The sequence below is a fragment of the Toxorhynchites rutilus genome, chromosome 1 (genome assembly GCF_029784135.1).
Source record: "Toxorhynchites rutilus septentrionalis strain SRP chromosome 1, ASM2978413v1, whole genome shotgun sequence".
NCBI lineage: Eukaryota > Metazoa > Arthropoda > Insecta > Diptera > Culicidae > Toxorhynchites > Toxorhynchites rutilus.
In genome coordinates this window covers 19,011,838-19,034,319 of record NC_073744.1, presented here as the reverse complement: position 1 = coordinate 19,034,319, position 22,482 = coordinate 19,011,838, and the positions used below count along the sequence as shown (strand labels likewise).

The 22,482-nt window shown below is 41.1% G+C and overlaps 2 protein-coding genes and 1 long non-coding RNA gene across 4 annotated transcripts in view; 1 reads left to right on the top strand and 2 right to left on the bottom strand.

Annotated features, from left to right (window-relative positions):
• Nucleotides 1-220: 220 nt before the first annotated feature.
• On the top strand, nucleotides 221-1,167 carry LOC129762736 (uncharacterized). The gene is made up of 3 exons (XR_008740709.1): nucleotides 221-695; nucleotides 751-800; nucleotides 860-1,167. It is a non-coding gene; the product is annotated as an uncharacterized LOC129762736 (long non-coding RNA).
• A 4,070-nt stretch (nucleotides 1,168-5,237) lies between these two features.
• Nucleotides 5,238-8,061, bottom strand: LOC129774259 (exonuclease 1). The gene is made up of 3 exons (XM_055777979.1): nucleotides 6,346-8,061; nucleotides 5,440-6,293; nucleotides 5,238-5,379 (listed from the first exon to the last, which is right to left on the bottom strand). The coding sequence occupies exons 1-3, from the start codon at nucleotides 7,789-7,791 to the stop codon at nucleotides 5,364-5,366; spliced, it is 2,316 nt and encodes a 771-aa protein (XP_055633954.1). The 5' UTR covers nucleotides 7,792-8,061; the 3' UTR covers nucleotides 5,238-5,363.
• A 4,095-nt stretch (nucleotides 8,062-12,156) lies between these two features.
• The window catches only part of LOC129777912 (rho GTPase-activating protein 39), a 38,354-nt gene continuing 28,028 nt past the window's right edge, over nucleotides 12,157-22,482 (bottom strand). The window contains exons 3-11 of one of the 2 annotated variants that reach the window (XM_055784490.1): nucleotides 20,790-21,232; nucleotides 20,030-20,302; nucleotides 19,598-19,917; nucleotides 18,616-19,532; nucleotides 18,249-18,550; nucleotides 17,157-18,177; nucleotides 16,971-17,094; nucleotides 16,758-16,909; nucleotides 12,157-14,277 (exon numbers count right to left, since the gene is read on the bottom strand). In XM_055784490.1, coding sequence (XP_055640465.1) covers nucleotides 14,053-14,277; nucleotides 16,758-16,909; nucleotides 16,971-17,094; nucleotides 17,157-18,177; nucleotides 18,249-18,550; nucleotides 18,616-19,532; nucleotides 19,598-19,917; nucleotides 20,030-20,302; nucleotides 20,790-21,232 — 3,777 coding nt within the window. In that variant the 3' untranslated portion in view covers nucleotides 12,157-14,052. The remainder of the gene's footprint in view (nucleotides 14,278-16,757; nucleotides 16,910-16,970; nucleotides 17,095-17,156; nucleotides 18,178-18,248; nucleotides 18,551-18,615; nucleotides 19,533-19,597; nucleotides 19,918-20,029; nucleotides 20,303-20,789; nucleotides 21,233-22,482) is intronic. The other variant, XM_055784499.1, reaches the window with a different exon arrangement.

The following is a 22,482-nucleotide window of genomic DNA, read 5'->3' as shown; positions in this document are numbered from 1 at the left end:
TTTTTCATCACTTGCATGCAATAGTGATTTTCATTTACATTGAGTACTAATTTCATTTGAGAAAAATAATGTTCATTCATAATTTTTATTTTAAAAGTGTGTTTATTCCTTTTGAAAATCCATTCTGTCATGCCTATTCCCCAAATACGTAACATCGAAAATTCGTTGGTCGAAAATACAGAATGATTAACAAAACGAATCGGCATCACTTTTTCTTCAACGATGAACTGTCATCTCACACCAAAACAACCGGATCATATAACTGGTGAGTATGGAATCTTTTTCTGTTTTTTATTTTATATATTTTTTCAGTTTGGAGTTTGTGGAATAGATAGGTTTTTACTTTATGAATCTGGAACGAACGGATTGCTACCGGCGGCATTCCTGAACGCAATTGGGTCCAACACGGAAGCTAAACTAGTTCATATGCATCCGGACAACGTTGCCCAGAAGCAGGCACAACAAGCAATGAATTTCGATACGGAACAACTGAGCAGATGCATATCAGTGAAAGTTTATTCCGTTCTGAGACATTTCTACCAACGAAGTAAGGACACGAACGGTATTGAATTGAATGATGCTAAGCCAGATCAACAGTGTGGGGAGACTGACGGTGTAGATTCGCCACAGGTGGAAATTAATCACAAACGCAAGATGTGACATTATCAGATTCTCCCAAAGTGGTTTCTTACCAGGTATACTATTAGATAGCAGACATTTTAAAATACTAATTATTTTATTTTATTTCAGCTATGAATACACCCGTTCGGATGATGTGGCTTTTTTGCTTCCATCAACTGGTGAATGAGAAAAATGACTTCCCCCATCACCACAGTGCTTATTTCCACTTCTATTACAGCAGTCAACAGCATCGGCTTTCCCGTAGCAGTATCCTCCAAGCCATGGTGGCTGTTCCAGGGGACAACATCAACAGCAGCAGCATCTGGACCTGACCATCGATAGTGTTTCGAGCAACTTTCCATATCGGAGATCTCGTGCTTCGCGCACATTGAAGAAACCTCCTCAGCCACATATGTGTGTCAAGGAGAAAAAGGAGCTGGATTCGAATCGTCAATCCAGACAACCCGAATGCACCGATTACATTATATATCTTGTTTATATTTTATATGCATTTTGTGTTTTTTTGAATAAAATGATTAAAATCGATCAATGTTTTTCCTTTTCATGTTTCATAACAAACCAATACAAACAAGAGACGATCAGTGTTGGAAGCAGCGTTACATGCAGGTCGACGCCTTGCACATGTTGGCAAAAAAGTGGCGTCAAGTTGTTCGATGAATGCATATGAAAGGTCGATAACTCGATTGCAAGGTGGCAGCATTTGAGGTCGATTGTTGACATTTCATCGACCCGATCTTGGCAGGCAAAACGGAATGTGGGTACCGATACGATTAAGCACCCCAAATAATCGATTAATCGTCATACTGAGAGAAATAATTAGTTAGACTAATACTTCTCATATGCTAGAAAACCATCTGGAATCAAAAAAGTGTTAATTTCGCCTGAAAATCAATTATTATCTTTCACGCTCCCCTAAGCTCGTCAACGAAGCTCAATTCGCATTGACGGCATTAAGCTTCGTTTGCAAATTTAGGGGAGCGTCAATGATAATGATTGATTTTCAGGATAAAACTGTAGCGGCTGTATGTTTTTTTTTCTCTGGGTTTGGATCGATTAATCGACGTAAATTATTCGTTCGCTTCGATTATTGGTTGTGCAGTATTCGATCGATTAATAATCGATTTCTGTAGGAAGTATTCGATTAATCGATTAATCGAACGATTATCGGGGATCACTACCAGCGATACATTTCTTTATTCATCGTGCTTACTCTTCATAGTGTTCCAATCAAGACGGGTCTATGGTACTAGGTGAGGCCGTTTCGTCACTAAGTTGGTTAGGGGAGCGGTATATGAAAACAGCACGGAAGAAAGTAGAAGGGGAATTATTTGCTTGTAGCGTGAAAGAGACAGACTGATCACGAGCGAGCTTCGGCAATAGCGTATTGTGTTTTGTTTACAAACAAAACACAGTAGACTTCCAAGATGGCTGAAGAGTGGTTTTAGCAAGTTGGCCCACCTTAGTATATACTTCTAGGCGCCTTGGTTCCAATCATGAGGGTGGATAGTAATTATATAGGGTAGATAGGGGCAATATGACCAGGCGGGGCGAAATGGGCCAACGTTTGTTTGGGCTTTTTATTGAACCAAAAACACTTATTTTCCAACAATTGTGTTAGAAATACTCTTTGTATGTATTTCCGTGAAACCGTATTCAAATTAAATTGTTTGAAGATATTGAAAGAAATATTTCACTGGGCGACTATCACGAAAAATATATAAAAAAGCAGTTCACAAAATAAGCTCTGTACGCTCCATGCTGAAATTTATGACTCTGCTCTTTATATCAATTCATACTGGTATTATTTCTGACCATAAATCAGTGAATTATTGCGCTGTTTTGCCGTTCCATGTTAAAGATCGGTTCATTTTTATTGGGTGTAAATGTACGGAGCGGAATGGGCATACCTGATTGGGGCATAATAACCAGGTATTTTTTAAACATAATTTGTAAGTATCGCTGTCAAAATTTGTAAACATAGTTGGATAGAGTTAGATGTGGAATCATGGTGCGGAATCATATCAGAACATCCGATTGTAAAATGTAGTCACAGACCAGCTTGAACGCGGCCACCGAAACAGCGAAAAATAGTACGATAGTGTGACCGGCATCCTTTGTGCATTATGTCTGGTTTTCGTAAGTGTCACCCACAAATCTCACTTCGGACACAAGAAGCAACCTCCGCCGCTAGGACTAAATGGTTCAATGGCGTTGCAGTTGGGAAATTCTACGATTTACTGGAGGACGAACAGCAGAAATACAACTCTCCACCAGAAAATTCAACTTCGATAGAACATCAGTGATTCCAGTAACTATATTTTTTTCCATAGGAGCAGCAAGTAAACTAAAAATTATTATCATTATTAAACAGGTGCAGAGCAAAAATTCCAAAATCCTAGCAATACGGAGAAAAAGCCAGATGAGCGCTGGGTGCTGAGCAAGGAATAACCATTATGGAATATTCCACAGAACACCTTATGTTGCTACTGTGGGAAACAATTCAGTTCCTCTACGGGTGACGATAAACGGAACCAATGCTATCGATGCACAGATATTCCCTGTTCCTGATTTAAGCAACGTAAAATTGTAGTCCCATCACTTTGATCCCATTATTATGTTTTGTACATGAAAACTGGATGAAAATTCAATACACGTGAAAGTTGCAAACTAGAATAAGTTTTCGTTTCATGAACTTGTTACGTTATTCCCCTACGAAAACATGCTTAAATTATTCAATCAATAAACATGGTCATATTGCCCCGCATGGTGGCCCATATTGCCCCGCATGGTGGCCCATTTTGCCCCGTAGTGTTTTCGATCGACGGAAGTGGAACACATTTTTAAAAGTTCAAATTTTTCAAATAATTTTTTTTAAAAACGCATTCATACAATCTACATCGATCAATAAGGTTTCAAATCGTGAGGTTTTAATATGTAGCATAATTTATAGATGTTCCTACATGATTTAGGACGTTTCGTTCTTAGGGGGACCATATTGCCCCTATCTACCCTATTGAAAACCCAAGAACGTAACCGAAGGAACTTTTCTAGAAATATTCGTCTAGGCGATATGTTCCATTATGCATTGCGCACACGCTTTACAGAAATCTAATTTCGACGGTGGAAAAACCTGATACCAGAAAAGGTAGTTATTTGGCCAATTACTACAGACCACAAAACTGAGAAGCAGGCTTTTTTCCGCATCATTCCCGTAATGCTGTATGAGAACGATCGTACCTTGTCTGTATCCGTGTTCCTGGATGACCGGCCTGGAACAATGGGTCCTATTACAGTGGAACCCCGATTCTCCGTGAGCGGATGATCCGCGGTGCGGATTATGCGCGACAGCGAGTTCCATAGTAAATCCATAGGCTTTCCCGGAATTTGTCAGTGAGTGATAGGCTCATGCACTTTTATTTTGGTCATGTCTTTAACATGATCTGGCCACTGGTGTACACGACCTTGTAGATGAATAGTTTAATGATTTCTGTATTGATAAAACATTTCATGTGTTTGTTTGAAACTCGTTATTAGTACTTGATTGCGTTCTCCGCGATTTTCATTATTCACTGTGAGATAGCCAGACTATTCCGTGGATAATCGGAATTCTAATGTTAATAAATCGAATCGAAAATTCGATACAATCACAGCGAGCAAACTTTCAACCACCTTGGTCAAAACCACCCCGAATGGGTTATTTGAACTGATTGAGAACTAAAGATGACCTAAAAATTAGAAACTTATTGTAATTCATGTGAAATTAACGTTAATTTTGCAAAGGAGTGAGAGTTTTTGCATCTGGTACTTTAGTTATGAAATACTGGAATTTTTCTTTTGTTTCGCGCCTGAACACAACAATAAAGTTCAAATTGCCAGCTTTTTAAATGAAGATAGTTGTTATATCCTACACTATATACTTCAATTCAACCGACTTCTTACATATCTCTGGAAACTCAGAAAAAATAGTGGCTCTATAGTTGTGAAAAGCAGTATAGTATCCAGGTCTACCAAACAGCAGAGATCTTTCTATGCTGGCAGGTGTTCTCTCTATTCCAGATTTCTGAGCGTAAATTTCAAGAAACTTTTTTGGACATTTTCTAACCGTTGAATTTGCAGATCGCACACCACACTTACAACGTCGAGTTTGGATCATACAAGGCAGGTATAAATTTTGTGAGTGCAAAAAGTGTCGGTGCTTCTTCGACTATTCACCCTATGTGGTAATCAAACGAAAGGAATCGAAAATTCTTCACTTGTTTTAGATTCGAACATCCCAGTCTATAGTCGAAGAATAATGATTGCTATTATGACACACAGCCTTATAATTAAGAGATTATTTTCTGGCTCAATGCAGTTTTGAATAGCAATGTTCATTTGCTCTGGAAAATATTGAGTATATCGCTTTCAAAAAAAAAAAACTAAAATTATCATCGCCTCTGAAAAATTACAAGAATTGCGATCGATCGGTTCGAATCATAGATAGTAGCATAGATGAGTTGACAAATCTTTCCAAATAAATGGTATAAAATGGTTCAAAGGAATCATCCGGGTATTTTCTTTCCTATTAAAACCTCTAACTGCTTCAGAGTCGAACATTGAATATATTTCAAACAATCACTTTATTTAATAAAATCGTCCAAGAAAATTTGGCCGTAATAATGAAATGAATCGCAGTTAATTTTCTGTCAGGCAGTGTGCGCTGTCATTCCTACACCTATGTTCTAGTTGAGTTGAACTCTAAAATAACACATATATAACTTAGAATATTTAAAATTCAAAACAAATCAGTCTACTCACTTTTTCTGAAATCCGAACATCGAGAGCTTACTCTGGGTAGCACCAACATCCGGCAGCTTTTTACTTTTCAATAACCCAATCCGCTTACAAGTCTTCTTCTGGGAGTCCTTCGCGGTCAACGATCGTTGCGACAGTATACCGAATGAATCTTGAGTATCTTTCACTTTGCTCTCTTCCTTAACCTCTATAACATCATCGCTGGAAGATGATTTATCCTCAATTATCCACGCGCCACCTTCTTCGTCATTATTATCACTTGTTGTTTCTCTCTCAAATAATTGCAACCGCGTAGATTTTTCCCCGACATTTCGATTTTCTTTCTGCGATGAATTGAGCCCAGCTTCCGGTTCTTCAACAAAACCAACGTCAACTTTCTCCACGCTTCGTTCACCCTTGACGGGGGGATTCGGAGAGCGTAGGTTGCCTCCATGATTATTGGGATTTTGCTTCTTGGGAGTGTGATCGCCCCGATGGTGAAGTTTAGCCTCAGGCGATAGCAAATAAACGCTAGTGGCATCGCGTTCCTTTTCCGATTGTTCCTCTCGAGCTGGTGAACTCCCGATCGAATCAGCGCTAGACGATTGCTGGTTTACTGTACTCGATGAGGACCCAGAAGAGAAGAAACGACTGATGACCTTCTGTCCGTTGCTGGCAATTACGGTTCGCTTAAACCGGTTAAGCTTTTCATTTTTGGAGCGCATTTGCGAAGGGTTTTTGTTATCGAAATCGATCCTTTTAACAGGACTAACATTCCGCAGTAGAGAACTATTCTCCGGAGTGAGTTTGGTCGGAGACATGAGAATTTCGCCACCCGCAGAACGACGGTTGATAGTGATGGTACCAGTAGAAGCTACCTGAAAATAAAATATTAAAATGATTCAACAAATAGTTTTTTGTTCTTTTTACCTGGAAAGGATTTCTTCTTTTTGGCGATTTGCTAGAGCTATTTTCAAGCTCTGCCATATCATTCAGTACTTCAATCTCACTAAAATCGATGGGCTTCTTCTGTGCCTTATTCATCACATCCAAGCAAAGTTTTTTCATCACAGGTTCCTCTTTCTGTATCCCATACGACTCCAATACATCGTCTATAGATTGATTCCTTTGCGATTCTTCGGTATCCGGAATGGAGGCCGGCCGTTTCAGCACTCCAGCTATTTTGAACGCATTCCTTCGCGTGAGATCTTCCCGTATGTCAGGTTGGCTGGGTTTGCGGCCTTCATAGGAGCTTTTCCAAATACTGGGATGTTTCGTAATAGAAGTTTGCTTCCAACTGGAAGTACGTCCTCCTGTTGCTCGGCAGTTCGGATCGTCCGGATGCCAATTGTCCAATTTTCTCATCGTGAATGGATCCAGATTACCTAATGCAAGCTGAAAAGCAATTTCATCATCTAGGAAAGTCCCCGCATTGCTGCAAAGTTCTGCATCTGTTCCCAGCTCCAGAGGATCGTTCAATCGGACTTGTTTTCGTTTAACAGTATCGTATACAATCATATGTTTGAATGTAGCGTCAGCTTTCAAGAAACTGGTCGTATACTCTTCCGATATCTCCAACTGTCTCATGTTGAGGTAAGCTGGAATTTTTGCTAACACTTTCCGAACATCGGTTTCTTCGGTCATCAGAATAAATTTGCGTGCTTTCGCTAGACCGATCCCGGGGAGCGAATCCAAGTAGTCACATCCGGACAATATACACATGTAACGGAACTTATCGAATGTATACTTCTCTTCTTTGCAACCCATAGCCAGAAAGAGCTTATCCGCCTCAATAATTAAACCACTTCCACTCAAATCCAGCTTGAACAAAACTTTGCTGCAGCCGAAAAGCATCAGATCCGAATCCTCCGTAATCACCGCTTGTGCGATTCCTGCTTTGTTGAGGAAAGCCAACTGAGCATCGGCCTCGTAGGGGGCCACTACGCAGTCTACATTTCGCTTGCGACATTCCTGGATTAACTGCAGTGCCATTTCGTGTGTGATATCCACACACCGACGCAGGAAACTTTTCGCTTCCTCTGTCTTGCCCATTCTCAGCAACTCGGCTGCTCGTTGTTTCGAGCTATTCCTTGTTTCCCGCCGCTTGGCCTCGGTTCCTGCCTTAGCGGGAAGATGTCTTCCATCGAACACGAGAATTGGCTTTATATCATGAGAAAGCAGCAGGTGAACGTATTTAAGGCAGTACTGGATGTGGATGTCGGTGACTTCCCCGCGGGCCAACTTGTCCGCACAAGCAAAGGCTCCCTTGTGCAACCAGCAGTAGCTATCGATAGCAACGCACTGTCCAGCGAGCTCGCGCAACTGGATCTGTTTTGAGGCTTTCTCCAAAAATGGGATCAAACCGGTAATGCCCATGACGAAACGGATTGGACGTTACACTGAACAAGTAGACGTTACAAATCACAGGGAACATACGGATGTTTACTATACTATCGCGATGAAAAATGCAAAAAATGGAAATACACTTTGGGAATAGGAAGTTTACGGTTTCATTTTCGCGCCTGCTGAGTTCAGGTGTAGCAAAATAAATCTTATGTCACAAGCCACAGATCGCTCAACTGTTTGCTGCATGGGTTTCTGTTTATGAGGTTTATGATTGAAATCAAGACGGGTCTATGGTACTAGGTAAGGCCGTTTCGTCACTAAGTTGGTTAGGGGAGCGGTATATGAAAACAGTACGGAAGAAAGCAGAAGGGGAATTATTTCCTTGAAGCGTGAAAGAGACAGACTGATCAGGAGCGAGCTTCGGCACTAGCGTATTGTGTTTTGTTTACAAACAAAATACAGTAGACTTCCAAGATGGCTGAAGAGTGTTTTAGCAAGTTGGCCCACCTTAGGATATACTTCTACGCGCCTTGATTGAAATGTGTAATTTCAGTGCAGAATCCATCTGCTGATTGAGCCAAATGTTTGAATACTGTGAGGACGAGAAGTTTCGGAACGACCTAAGTACGTTTAATAGATTTAAATTCATGATTCGGATTCGCATGAGGCTGATTGTGATATACTGGAAAATGTAGAAATTAATAAGATCATGCATTGTCACATTATCACGCCGGGGGTTCGGGTTTGATTTCAGTTCTAACCGGGGGATTTTTCGTCAGAAAAAAATCTTCCGTCTTGCACTGTGATCACGCGTATTCCAGAGCTTGCCACTCCAGAATATATTTAAGGCATGAAATCTCGACGAAGTACTTGAGAAAGCAAAAGTTCCACGGGAAACGTAAGTGCCACCCAAGAAGAATAGCAGAGAAAACGATCATGCACTCTTTTTGAGATTTTTTTCCAGTAAAAGAGGTCGTACTCCTATCTTCCAGCTCCGCTCGATGAATGCTGGAACACCTTGAATGCAGCAATTAGCAGCCCAGTAGAGACAGTCATCGGGTATGAACAACGAAGACAACGGAACGAATGGTTCGATGACGAGTGCCGAGTGCTCTTGAACGAGATGGATGCAGCACGCGCAGCCATGCTGCAACTCGACGAAACATGGAACGATACAGACAGAAGCGAAGGCAGCACATCAACACATCTCTTTCGGGAAAAAAGCGTCGCCTGGAAGAGAAAGAGTGTGAGGAGATGAAGCTGCTTTATCGTTCTCGAGAATCGCGGTAGAATCTTCAAGAGACTAAACACTTCGAATCTTCAAGAGACTAACTTGTAGAGTGTATGGACCCTATTCCAGAAAACGAGACGAGCAATTAGGCAACGATGGATCTCAGCATACCAATTATGAGAACACTTATAATACTAACCTCGAGCCAACCGCGAGTAATCGGTTACATATTACTAACATAGTTGTAAGACAAAAATTGTCAAAATATTGGACTCCCGGCCCCGTCAGGCTAACGCAACATGTGCCTTAATAAAATATATATTTTGAAAAAAAATAAATAAATAAACTCTATCTCCCGAGATATTCTTAGATATCCCATATTCCTTTACAACTTACGATCAGTTGACGACAGTTGCTGCTTTGGCTGTGCTTTACGAGAACCTCTCCATTTAATTTTCACGAGTCATACCGTGAAATGTCTCCATATTTGCCCTAACTGGGGTGGCATTGCGCATTTCGAAACGAGTAACTCGTTTCGAGAAAATTCGAACTCAAATCGAAATGGTTTTAGTATTATGTATATTTTTTAAGTTCATATTTTCGGTATACTAGATTTAGAGCAAAATTTGTCTCGTAGAGAAATGTAAAATTTTTGGGTTCGTAAACAAAGCTGGTCAAAGGCATGTCAAAATGGTCGAAACGAACAATAATCACTCGTTTCGAAATGCGCAATGTCACCCCTGGTTTTGTGAAGTCTAGCGAGATTGGGTTTCGCTCATCGTAATTTGTAAGATTTTCGTGGGAGTTAACCGACAATGCTTTTGTGTACAACAAAACTGGAGAATCTTAACGGCCTAACCCAAGTAACAATTCCTCATCAGTGTGACGTTTTAATGATAGCTTTGTTCAGCTCCATGCTTAATAATACCTGAACTATCGGATGAATTATAAATAGCGGAACTGAATTCATGTCACGTTTTCTGCTAGAGAAAGACAAACAGCTGTGTGTGGTTTTGTTCTCCTCTTTGTTTGTGTTGTTCGTGCTAAGTGTATTTTCGTTTGAACAGAACAGAGGAACAGAGTTTTCTTCGAGAATGTGAGTTTTCTCCGAGAATATGAGTAGGACTACGTCTTTGATTTCTAAATAGGTATTTTTTTCGTAATAAAAATTACGAATTTGAAAATGAAGCATGTAACGAGAGATTTCAAACGCATATTACTCAAAATTGTTATTGCGATATATGTTATGTTGTATACCATTATACAGGAAATTTATTCAACATTTTTTTCAAACCATGAACAGTGAATACAGTAAAAAAGTTGAAAATTAAGGTTTGACGAGGTTAAAAAATAAAAAATAAGGTTAAAAAATGAAAATCATGATATCGAGCATGTTGTGTGATAGTGTGAAAAATGCAATTGAAGAATTTATCTGGCTGCTCATTTAGAGGTACGGAAGGGTGTACTCACATCAACTTATAATCAAATAGTGTCGAGTTCCTTGTGTCCATGTTAGAATGTGATTCCGGATTCTACCTCATCCTACCCGTTTTAAAAATATAAGTTGATATAAGAAACTGTTTTTCCTGAACCTCCAACTCAATTCAAACGCAATTACTACAAACAATCACAGTCCTACGTCAAGCTCCCGTCCGTGCCCCTAGGCCCAGACCCATCTACATTCATAAACATAATGGCAGCGTTTGGCCGCTTTGAAGCACTTAATTTGGCTTGCTAAAAAGGCAGTTTGGCCATTCTTTGATTTTTAGAAGCGAATAAACTGAAAAGTTTAAAACCTCTATAATTCATCACGTTCGTTCGTTCTTTAATTTAATTTCGTACAAATTCTGACAGGATCAGAATTAACGTCAGCTACTAAGAGTTGTTGAGTTTCTAATGATGCTTTAATATATTAATTTATTTAACTTAATTATTCCCTGATGGTACAAGATGAATGCTCTGGAAAACACTTTTTTCAGAGATCTATCTTTTGTGGCCTTTATGTTGAGAAGCAAAACAAACTGATTTTGATTTTTAAATAGTGTTGATTTCGATAGTCTCGATAGCGGAGGCTCTGGTCGGATGATGCACCTTTCACCGGTGGAAATATGCCTCTGGACGCTTGAACCGAAAGTCCACAGCGGAAACTATCACAGGAATTCTCTTTGAAAGGTTCTGTTCAATCACTACTTATAAAACGGTTGAAAAAAAAAACACAAGAATCAAGCATAAAACACTTTTTTTCGACTTCTTGACCCGATCCTCCAACTTTCATTCCTCGTTCTTCTGGTGGAAGGAAACATGTTTCGCCTCATTGCTTTTATTAAATTCCTCTCTTTCGTTGTTTGCTGCTTTGTGGTTGGAAAATTGCTCCCCTGCTCCTTGCTACTGAGCCGTTACTTACTCGCTAAATTTGCGACGCAATGTTTCTCTCCTCTTCAGGGACTAAACAAATAGAATCATGAAATTTTCATTCCATGTTTGAGGAAAAGATGATACTCATATAAAATAAGTAGATAAATTGGAAAAAAATGTTTTCGATTTTTTAAACATCGATTCTTTTGTACCGATGTAATCAGTGAAGCGATCCCTACGCTGTTTTGAAAATCGATTCGTCAAGATCGGTCTTTTTATAAAGATCCCCCAATCCTAGTGGATATGTTCTGTGCTGCTCATTGTTGCCCTTTCAGGATACTCAAGGAGCATTCAACGATGGGAGCTTTATTCAGTTCACCTACCCCCGGCAATGTCTGATGTCGATGATGCCTGAGAAGAGCCGGCCATCGATTTGGGTTTTTCATGGTTTTTCAAGTCGACGGGTTTCAGGTAATTTTCATGATTCGCGGATGGGCGCTGGGTTACATACCAACTACCGGACTCCTTCCTCTTGACAATCCTGAGCATCAATAACAATTTTGATGTAGTTTTTTTGGGCAGCGGTCGCTCTCATTTTCTCTCATTTTCTTCCAAATAATTCGGGTACTCACAAGAAATTTGAGCTTGAACACCAGTGGTCAGACAACGTCAAAGCCATGACCAAAGCAAAAGAGCAAGAGTCTGCCACTCACTGACACATTTCCGGAAGGCCTATAGAATGACTATGGAACACGAACCCTCTTCAAAGTTCAGCTTTCTCAATTTTCTATTCGCTGCAATTTTACGGGTTGTGTATTTCTCATATAATTTATTATTATACAATATCTCAGATTATTATAATAATTTACGTTTTTTTATCTTTGTTGTCTCGTATTTTGTGTTAAGTTTTGTTCTGTTTCTGTTGCGGTAATTCTATCCCGTATTGATGATAGTTCATAATTTCTGCAAGAAATAATAGCAATAGTAATAACTGTGTATTTTTATTTTACTCAGGATTAAATTTCGTGGCTCGTACTTTTATGTTCTGTTCTGTTCTGCAGCTTATTGTGATCGAATATATATAAACTTTACATTTGTTGTTTCCTATTTTCATTTTTATTCGCTCTTCCTTATTAGGTCTCTTTCCCATCTTCTCACAGCACGAACAGCTGACCTAAAGTCTACGTTCAGCAATGCATCCTCTTTCGTACGTTTTCGTTTGTGTATTTTAGAATGAACTCTGTAAGATAGCAATAACTAGTACTAACTATGATGCTAGTTCGTTTTTCATATTTTTTGGGTTATTGCGAATTAAAATCAAGAACCGTTAAAACCCTTGCTGGATTTGTAAGCTATTTTTCCGATAATTCGATAAACAACTGTCTGAACTCTGTTTTGTCTAATACCTAATACCTTTTTCCCAACCGTAAGTGAATCGGAGCAACGAACAAACGGAGACAGTTTAGAAAGAGATTTAATAGGGAGAAGAGCCCTTCCTTACACGCTAGCAGAAAAACTTATTCGATACGGTAGGAAAGTGAGTTATTAGGAGAAATTGATTCTCAATAATTGTGTTCGATTGCGTAGAAATCTTTCTTCCCATTCGCCTACGCTTATCGGATACGAAAAAAACAAGATTTATGCTAAGTCAGTTTTGGTATAGTTTCCCCTTCTCACGGGATTTCGACGAATACGCGTTTCGGTACGTTTCTAAATTGTAAAAGTCGTCTACAGTACTAAAACCTAAAACCAACGCAAACAAAAATAATGTAATCGATGGGAACGAGAAACACAAAAAAGTCAACGTAATGTGAAGAAATCTATGCTTACAATGAGTTGACTGTTATGATCATTCTTTCGGGATCGATAGTTTGTTGCGTTGATAATTCCATGGATTCATATCAGGGTAAAAAAGGTTGCATATCTTTTACTGTTGTTGTAATATGAACATGCTTTCATTCGTTCTCGCCGCAGGTATTAAATTTTGATATCGAAGCGGATCTTGCGAACATTGAGCATGATTATTGTTTTCTCCCAAAAACTATTGATTAGGGTAGGATTGAAAGCGAGACTATTACGTTAATCGATAGTGAACATTCGCACTTTTTATATTAAGTAGTATAGGTGTGAATTTTCTTTCTATCATTTATTCAAAACTATTGTTTTTCACCATCAGCAATGGAAATCTACAATTAAAAAAGTTTGCGACTTAGTCGATCTGTAAGGGTAACTGAAACAGAATAGTGAAATCTATTTGAAACGTATTACGAGTCCGGAGTATCCAATTCAGCACCTTGGGCATCGCTGTGTGCAGTGGTGTTAAATATCGAATCAGTCTTAGAGAAGGTTGTATTATAAATGTCGAACTCGGATGTTTGCTTTCGGATTCGATAAAACTATGTTTGTCTCTAACGAGAGAGCCTTTTCGATGAGATCTTGAAATAAATTCGATTGTTTGCAATGCATACAGTAAGGTATAGAACTGGTTACCCGTTATTGTTTTTTTAAATAAACTTTGTAACTAATAAAAACGAATAAAATATACATTTCATAAAATAAACAAAATCTGTACAGGTTGACTTTTTTGGTGTCCTTCCAAATGAAAGACTATTTTTTCCCCAGATATAAGCTAAGTAAAATGGTTCCCCCAGGCAGCGTTACGATAAACGTTACGAAGAATTCACCACAGATATAAGGACGAAGAATCAAACCAAATATGCCACGCTTGAGGTGTCCATGTGCTGTATCAGGGTACGCATGAACGCCATCTCTTTGCGCGCGTTCTCGAGAATAACCTTCGGGTCCTGGGACTGACATCGGAGCAGATTAGGCGCGAATACCATAGCCAAATTCGAGGAATCCATTTTGGTATTGGCGACCACATCCGGTAAAGCGAATTGTTGCAAAAAGTGCACTAGATAAGTAAGAACCTGCGAAACAGATATCAGGATCACTGATGGTTTTGTTCTTTGAACAGACTGCGTGTACAGGGTGGCCACTTAATTTCAATTTTTGAATTCCCGCATTTTTCTTGACTTTTCCCCGCGCGATTTCACGAAATTCCCGACCCTCAAAAATGAAAATTTGATAACATTGTGTCTTGAGTTAAAAACTGATTTTAGAAACCCGAATGGCCAACATATCTTTACTTTATTGTTTCCGAGTCCCGCATGTGACAAAAAATTTGACGGTGTGTTCCTCAGCAATAGATTTTTGGTTGGTTGTAGGGTTCAGAAGTAAGATATGAGGATTTGTTCAAATTTTTATTTAAAGTAATAAACCATGCTTAATCATTTCGTTAATTATCAAAAATAAAATAACACAGAAAAAAATCCGCAGTAGAACTCACGACAGCTGGTACGAAATATTAGGACATCTTTATCGGAATTTTTTGTTTTGTTTTGTTTGTGAATTTCGTTGCAAGTCCAATTTCAATACTTCTAGGTACCAGTAGATTGGTTTCTGTGAGTTAAAGTTCAACAAGTTATTTGGATTTCACTTTCAGTCGTTCGGGCTTCACAGTTTTCTCCATAACAGCTCTTACAAGTCCCGTTAGGTAATCGAAAGGGAGAGGAACCATCGATGCCTCTGTCTGATATTCATGCAAAAATGATTTGACTGTCGATGCTCCCGTAACGTTTACATAAAAAATGGACTAAAATTGCCGATTTCTCATGTGTTTACCTTCACACGCACTGATGAAACTACCCATGCTGCATCAATCAGCAGAAAAAAATTGACAGCTTTATCAGTCGAACTCTAACCGTGATGGTGATAACAGTGAAGCTACTCCGTTCAGAACTGTGCGCGTTCAAAGAACGGTACCCCGCCGCGACGAAAACGGACATCGTGTTCCGGCATCTACACCATCTTGGAACTATTGGACAACAATCAGAGCATCGTAAAAAAGCCCGGTTCCGGACGGCCGACGACCTTGAGCGACAAGAAGCTCCAAAGGATGCTGAAGAGGAAGATCCAGGGAAAAGTAGCTACATCGCTGAGTGCGCTTGGCCGGGGGATCGGTAAAACCGGCCAAACAGTGAAAAAGTACCTGGCGAACATGGCCATACATGTCAGGAAGCGGAAGTCTCGTCCATTGGTCTCGGAGCTGCAGGTAATGACGTAACGACAGCGGCTGAATAAGATGGTCAAGTCGATTTCCCGGCGAATCGCGACGTGGCGGTGGTGGGCACTTCGTATTTTACTCCCCCACAAAGGAAGTGAGCTTCGAAGTGAAGTTTATTTCACACACCATGTTCCCCAAGAAGGTGCTGCTGTGGCTGACAATCAGCGAAGAGGGGATGTCAAAGACGCTCTTCTTTAGCTCCGGAATGGCCGTGAATGGGGAAATTTATAGTACGAAGTGCCTGCCGGAAGTTGTGTCGTTCATCAAGAAATACCATAAGGGCGAAGATGCGGGGTTGTGGGTGGATCTGACGTCAGCTCACTACTCAAAACGATCCCAAAATCGGCGGATCCTCCTAACGTCCCTCAGCTGCGTCCCATCGAGAATTTCTGCCTACACGCATGTTTTTGTCCGCCAAGGCGAATTTTCCGGTTAACTGCAGGAAGGACGCTCGCAAGGGCGTAAATTTTTTTTTGCAAGTAAGCTAACGTATTAACCTTCCATGGGAAAGTTTGATAACTCAATTATCTGTCTTAGTTTTTTTATCACCATCGGAAAAAAGTTCATTCTTTTAATGCAAACATTAATACAAAAAGTCAATTTCGGTCCCAGGAGCATTGGCGACAATTTCGAATATAAATACAGAATAAATACAGAAAACTGATACAAAACTCCGTTTTAAGTTTGATTGGCTTTCCTTAAGCATATTCTCCTCCTGTTTCCTTACCTCACCGACAAACCGTCTGAGGCGTGGTAGCATTTGATCTGAACGTCCCGCTACACGTTCGTTCCCTACCCAGCGAACATCACAAAACACCAACAGAAATACAGTTGAACCCGTTAGGCTGTGTAATCTGACCCTCTCAGAGGAATGTTTTTAAACAGACTGTACAATGTTCTCAAAAAGTCGTCCAAATTCCATTAGCTTTTTCTCAGCTCCTTGGAAGTGAAAATCCACATCTACCAATCAAGAATTTCGTACGACGGGTTTGATGTAAGTTCTTGAACCTCGCTTGTAAAATTCTTAAACATTTCCCAGTTTACTGCTGGGTCCTCCATGGAAAATTACAATTACTTTCTTCAACAGAGCAGGGTTTTTTGAAAAAACACAGTTTCACGCTGCTTGGAAAGTCTTAACTCACTAAAATACAAACAGTAACACTTTAGAGCGCCAAGAAAAAAAAAACAATAAGCAGAAAATCCCGACTTTTTCCCGCATTTCCCGCTTTTCCCGCTTTTCCCGAAAGGGTGGCCACCCTGCGTGTATATATAATAGGATTTTACCAGGCGATTGATTTTTGGTAACTTTTCTACGATAGCAGCTGCCTCAATCGGATCTTCCGTAGCAACACAATCATCGTAGAGGTCGTCAGGTATCAAGGGATCGTACAATTCTCGGTACCACAGCTTCAGCAGACTTGCAGGTGCATGGGCATCTGGAAAAAAGCTCGATTTGTTTTCGTTGAAAAAAAAGAATCGAATTTCTCCTCAACCTACCCATTGTTCCTTTGTTTTCCGGGAACTCCCATCGATCCAAACGATTCTTTAACAAACTAACCTCGTCGACATCAGCTGGCACCCTGAAAATTCCCTCCGTCTGCTTGCCATTCAGAAGCAACACCTAAAATGTGATATAAACCTTCAACAACCTTTTTGAAACAAATTGATAGGTCTAATCCTGACCTGTTCGGACAACGTAGTCTGAATCCACGGCAACTGTAGATCGGGGAATTTATCGCTCTGCAGCTCCATAACCTCATTAAGTGTGTTGCCAAACATGCTGTCACGGAAGATTTGTTCCCGCGCCTGGTTAATATCTTCCTCAGTAGGTTTTCTTGCCTGTTTTCGACCGGAACTACCTATCCGGTCTAACCTCCGGCAGGCAATGGTTGCGTAGTGTGATATCTGTACATGGATCGGCCATTTGCCAACCTCCGGAAAGGTTGTTGCGAACGACGGATCTCGATGCCTATTAATGTACCCGAGAAGGGCCGGCTGGAATGTCGGCGATGGTGGAACGAAAGATAGACAAATTGCCATCAGCTCCCAACCACGTATCAACGAATCTCTGGTTGGATTTTCGGTGGTTTGACGGCACATTTGGATATACAGCTCGTCCCGCAGCTGCGATTGTCCCATCGCCATCGTGATTATATCAATCGCCACCGAATTCAAACTCATCCCAACCCGAGCCTTCCGATCGCCCATGTAGATCTGAACCAGCTTGAACAGTTCGGTCGCCATCTTCTTACCGGCCTTGTCTCTCGCCAGCGAAAGCATAGGTCGGCTTATGGCGTTCGGTGTCCAACTCAACATATCCTGGATGGATGATTTCTTCCGAAAGATTCCCTTCGAATGCAAATTTAAATTGTCCTGCGCAAACTTTTCTATATCGCACTCTTTTAGCAAAGCCATTTCTGCAATCTTCCCATTACCGCCCACGCTCCCGGGACTGTGCGAGAGCAAATTCTCCTGGAATCTCTGCAACAGGGTTGCTTTGTTGACTCCTTTCTGTTGTTGAGAACTTGCCTGGCTACTATCCGCCGAAGCACCTCGGTCTATCGAGTCCGAACCGAATCCAGAACTCTCCAAACTTTGCTTGGCCGCATGGAAAGGGGAATACTTGTGCAATGGTGGATGATTCTTCACGGGACTATAGATCTGATCCTGTATACTTTCGAGCTTAGCTGTTACCTCTTCCGAGCTGAAAGAAACATATATGCGTACATGTGAATGCTGACGAAAAACACACGAATATCAAGCACCGTCACTTACATGTCCTCCTTTTCCTCTCGATCGCCAAAGTTGAATTCGAAATTGTAATAAGAAACGCCTCCGCCATCGTCCTTGCGATACGCACCATACTCTTCGTACGGATAGTGCGACAAATAATCGCCATGGCCGTCAGAATGGTCGGAATCCTCGTTGTCGGGTTCGTGGCCCGAGAAGGAGTGCTCCGATTGGCTGTCCGAGTGGAACGAGTCCGAATCGAGAAACTCGCCGAAACCGTAGCATCCGGACAATTTCGCTTGCTCCAGAATGTAGTGTTGAAGTGGCAGCAGGTGCTCGAGTTTTTCCTGGAAACAATAAATTTGTGTGTGTGTTTGAAGCAGAACTATTTCGAATTGATTATTTTGCTTACCTTATCCCAATTGCAGTATAACGGCGAAGTATTGCCATTGTCGTAATCAAAATCGTACCCTGTCCCTTGATTGTTATGATTTTTACTTTTCTTCCTCTCCGGAGGTTGCTTGTTGTGCGACGATGAATTGTTCGATGCCACAGTTTGAGTCGATCCAGAGCCCGATTTTTTCTCCAGTGCTTGCTGCATTTCTTTGTTGTGCCTCTCCAGGTTTGGTTTGTTGAGATTCAGTGAAAACTGATCCTTGCTGGCGATGGGCTTTTGACCCGACACTGTGGCCATCTCATTTTGACTAGAAGATAGCTTTCCGCTAGAGGAGGAAGTCTTTTGTAAGCTGGCAATTTGTGCTGTGCTTCCTCCTCCCATCGAGATCGAACTGGGTGATACCTTGCCCTTGTCGATTTTCATCTTGTCCAGATATTTCTCCGGCTTGCTGGTTATGTCCAGATTGAACAACTCGGAATCGTTACTTTTCTGACTAGATTTGTTATATCCGCCGGTGTTAGTGGGGCCCTGCGGGGGTTCCACTGCTAGCGCTGATGGCCTCTGATTCTTCTGATGCTGCTGTGGACTAATAGGACTCTGCGGACTAGAGTCGCTCGAGTGTTTTTGTTGTGCGGATGAAGATTTCGACGAGGATGTGGTCGTATGGCGCCTTCGTGAAATTGGAGTGTTTTCCACCGATTTGAAGTACTTTTCGTGCATGGAATCGTCACTGGCTCCGCCATTGTTTCCATCGAAGCTACCCTTCCGAGGATGAGAGGCTGGCAGGTGCTGTTGAGGTCCCGGCTGTGACGACTGATGGTGGTGATATGGCCGCGAAGTAACTGGAGTGCCAGCCATCGGTCCAGCGGACGTTATACCAGCTGACGAGAGAAAGCTTCCAGAGCGTGTAAGACCGATTGACGAGGGAGGATCTGCGGAAAACATGAATTGTTTCGTTAATGTGAGAAAGAACAATTTATCAAACGTCGTTACTTACTACCCGAAAAATCGAAACTTTCATGCTTCGACACTAAGGCGCTTCCATCTTTGCTGGCAGCGATGCCTGATTTGACTCCCAGGTTGCTCTCGTGGATGATTTTTTTTTTGAACTGCGGCGTACTCATCGAGTGGGATGGTGACGATAGGTTCCCTCCACCAGCCAGATCGGACGAGTTTGACATCGAATAAGATAGCATCTGATGTGGTGGTGGAAGTGGAGAATGATGCATTGAGGCGATACCTAGCTTCTCGGTTGATGACGACGGTACCGAATGTGGAATGTTGTGCGAGCTAGAGCTTTCCTGCAGCATCCGGTAGCTAAATTTTGGGAGGGGAATAAAGACACAAAAGAATGACAACTGAGCCATCAGAATTCAAACCGAGACACTACCACCAACCACCGGAGAGCAAATGAGAGGAAGCGACTTACCAGTTGTCCCCGGCGGAACCAGCATACTTTTTGCCCTGTATTCCTGTGCCGATTCGCAGGCTGCCACCGTCCTGCATGCGCCGGTGGTAGCCATGCGCACTGGACAAACTGCTATCGCTGGACTTACCAGAGTCCAGATACTTCTGGCTGCTGCGGGAAGACGTACCCCCCGCGGCGTTTGGATGGCCGTGCCTGCAAAATTTATGCGATTCGCCCGCAATGTTGCGGCCCATCAAAAACCCTGCATCAGTGGCGGTGGTTTTGGGTGGCAGTCTTTATGTGGTTTGTTTGTATCGGGTATCGAACGGTACCCATATTTATTTATTTTTCATAATTTGTTTTTGTGCACAACAAATTCATACACAGCAAATCACACGGTACGCGATACGGTCGAGACGAGAAGAAGGGGTGGATGCAACAGAAGATTTTTTGGTGGTTGTTTTTGTGCGCGTAGCATTACATACGAAAGAAAAAAGAGAAACAAAAGAGAAAAAATATAAAACATAAAAATCTCACTCGGTTGCAACAACATCATCTTTGGATGGTTCCGCCGTCGGAAATCCGTAATATATGTATATATGTATGCTTATGCGATGCGAGCATATGTTCGAGGGTTAGTCCTTTTACGAGCAAAAGTGACTTATTTTGCAAATACTACAAATTTCCACTCGGCGGACCACAGCAGAAAACAATTCCACAATTATACAAACTATTCTACATCACACGCTTAGTTAGAGGGAGCGGGAGCTCACAAACCCACCTGTGCTGTAAACTGTGTCTCCCCTGGGGGCTTGAGAGGAGATCACTGCTGCTGCGTTTGTCGTGACCGCTACCACTGCGGTGTCCTGAGCTAGAGCTCCGATGATGATCTCGATCCCGATAGTCCATCACTCCCGTTCCCGTTCGGTGCCCGCATGATTTGCCCACCGTTCCTGAACCGCCGCCGCCGCCGCTGCTGCTGTGATGCTTGGCTCCGCCGTGATGTTGCAGGGTACCAACGGTCGAGCCATGGCCATCCTTCCGATCACCCGGGTCGGTGTTCTGCTTTAGTGTTTGCAGCTTCGCCAACGGGATTATATCACAGTTTTGTGGCCTATGCCAGACGGTTTTCTGCGAGGCCACATTGTAGTAGTAGAACCGACAGGTGTTGGTGTCAAACAGTTCCCACCACTGGGACGCATCCGTGCGCTTGATGTTGACGCCCTGCGGAGAGTGAGAAAAGATCATTAGAAGTGATGTAAAAGTGAAACAATCTTCATTCGCAAAACAAGTTGTTAAGGTTCGTTTCCAATATTGTGTGATACAATTCATACAATGATACAATTTCCCAGATTCTACAAACCGAAAGTCACGAGCAAACAACGAGTCATCAATCAATCATATCACACTCTGCGTGTGTCTGAATGAATTGATTTGTGTGTTTGATCGGAAAACCATTAGAAACAAATGTAACTATTGAAGCACGCAACGGTGAATTGAAAAAAATTTTCACTTCACGGTGAAAACGAATTGAAGTATATCCGCAACGATAACGGTGTTGACATCTGGATACGATATTAGTTTTCCACTAAAACTTATCATTATAATATAAAGATTATCGTCGGATACAATTTTTTTAAGAGTTTATTGAACACTAAAATGAAGTTAATTTTGATTCATAATTTCTATCTGAAAAGTGTTCATTCTGCTTGAAAACCCATTATTACCTTTGACGCTTCACAAACTCCGTGATGTGTATACGGGAATAAGGCCCATTATTTCCGTATTTCTAGTGCACTAACGATGAGAGACATAAGCATGCAGGTGGTATAGGGAGGGGGAAATGAAAAGTTATTTTAATGTTACATTATTTTACTCACACACCTAGTTTGAGTGTGAAACATATTAGCTCTGAACCGATTTAGACGATCGACATATCAAATTAAAGCCAATGAGCCTTTTATTAAAAAATATTGAACTTGCAAACAAAGTGGATTTTATTTTCGTAATTACTAATTGTAGTCGTTTTTTATTGGTTTCGTGGCTTTGGACTAGAGGGCGCTATATTTATTATTTCTTGAAAGCTGAGGATTTTTTACATAACATATCTCGATATCAGAGATGCTATTTTTTCCGTTTTTGAGTTATAATTATTCAAAGTCAACCGGTGGTCCGAAAAATCATGTTTCCCCTTTTATGCAAAAACGACTTATTGCAAAAATTCATAACATTTGAACTACTGAACCGATTTAGATGATTGACATATTAAATTGAAGCCAATAAGCTAACCTTCTTCGAGAAAATATTACAATTGCAGGAAGATTGGATTCCAGTCGCATAGGTCTAGTCTAGTCATATAGGAATATTGAACGAAGATTTAAAACATGTTAAATTTGCAAAATAATAACTCAAGAATGAAAAATAACACATCTCTGATTTTCGGATATATTATGTAAAATCTGAGAATCTGAGAA

Excerpts from the sequence above, each read along its gene's own strand:
- LOC129774259 (XM_055777979.1), bottom strand. The coding sequence starts at position 7,791 with ATGGGCATTACCGGTTTGATCCCATTTTTGGAGAAAGCCTCAAAACAG. Across the intron at positions 6,294-6,345 it reads AAAGAAGAAATCCTTTCCAG|GTAGCTTCTACTGGTACCAT; the intron begins GTAAAAAGAACA and ends TTTTATTTTCAG.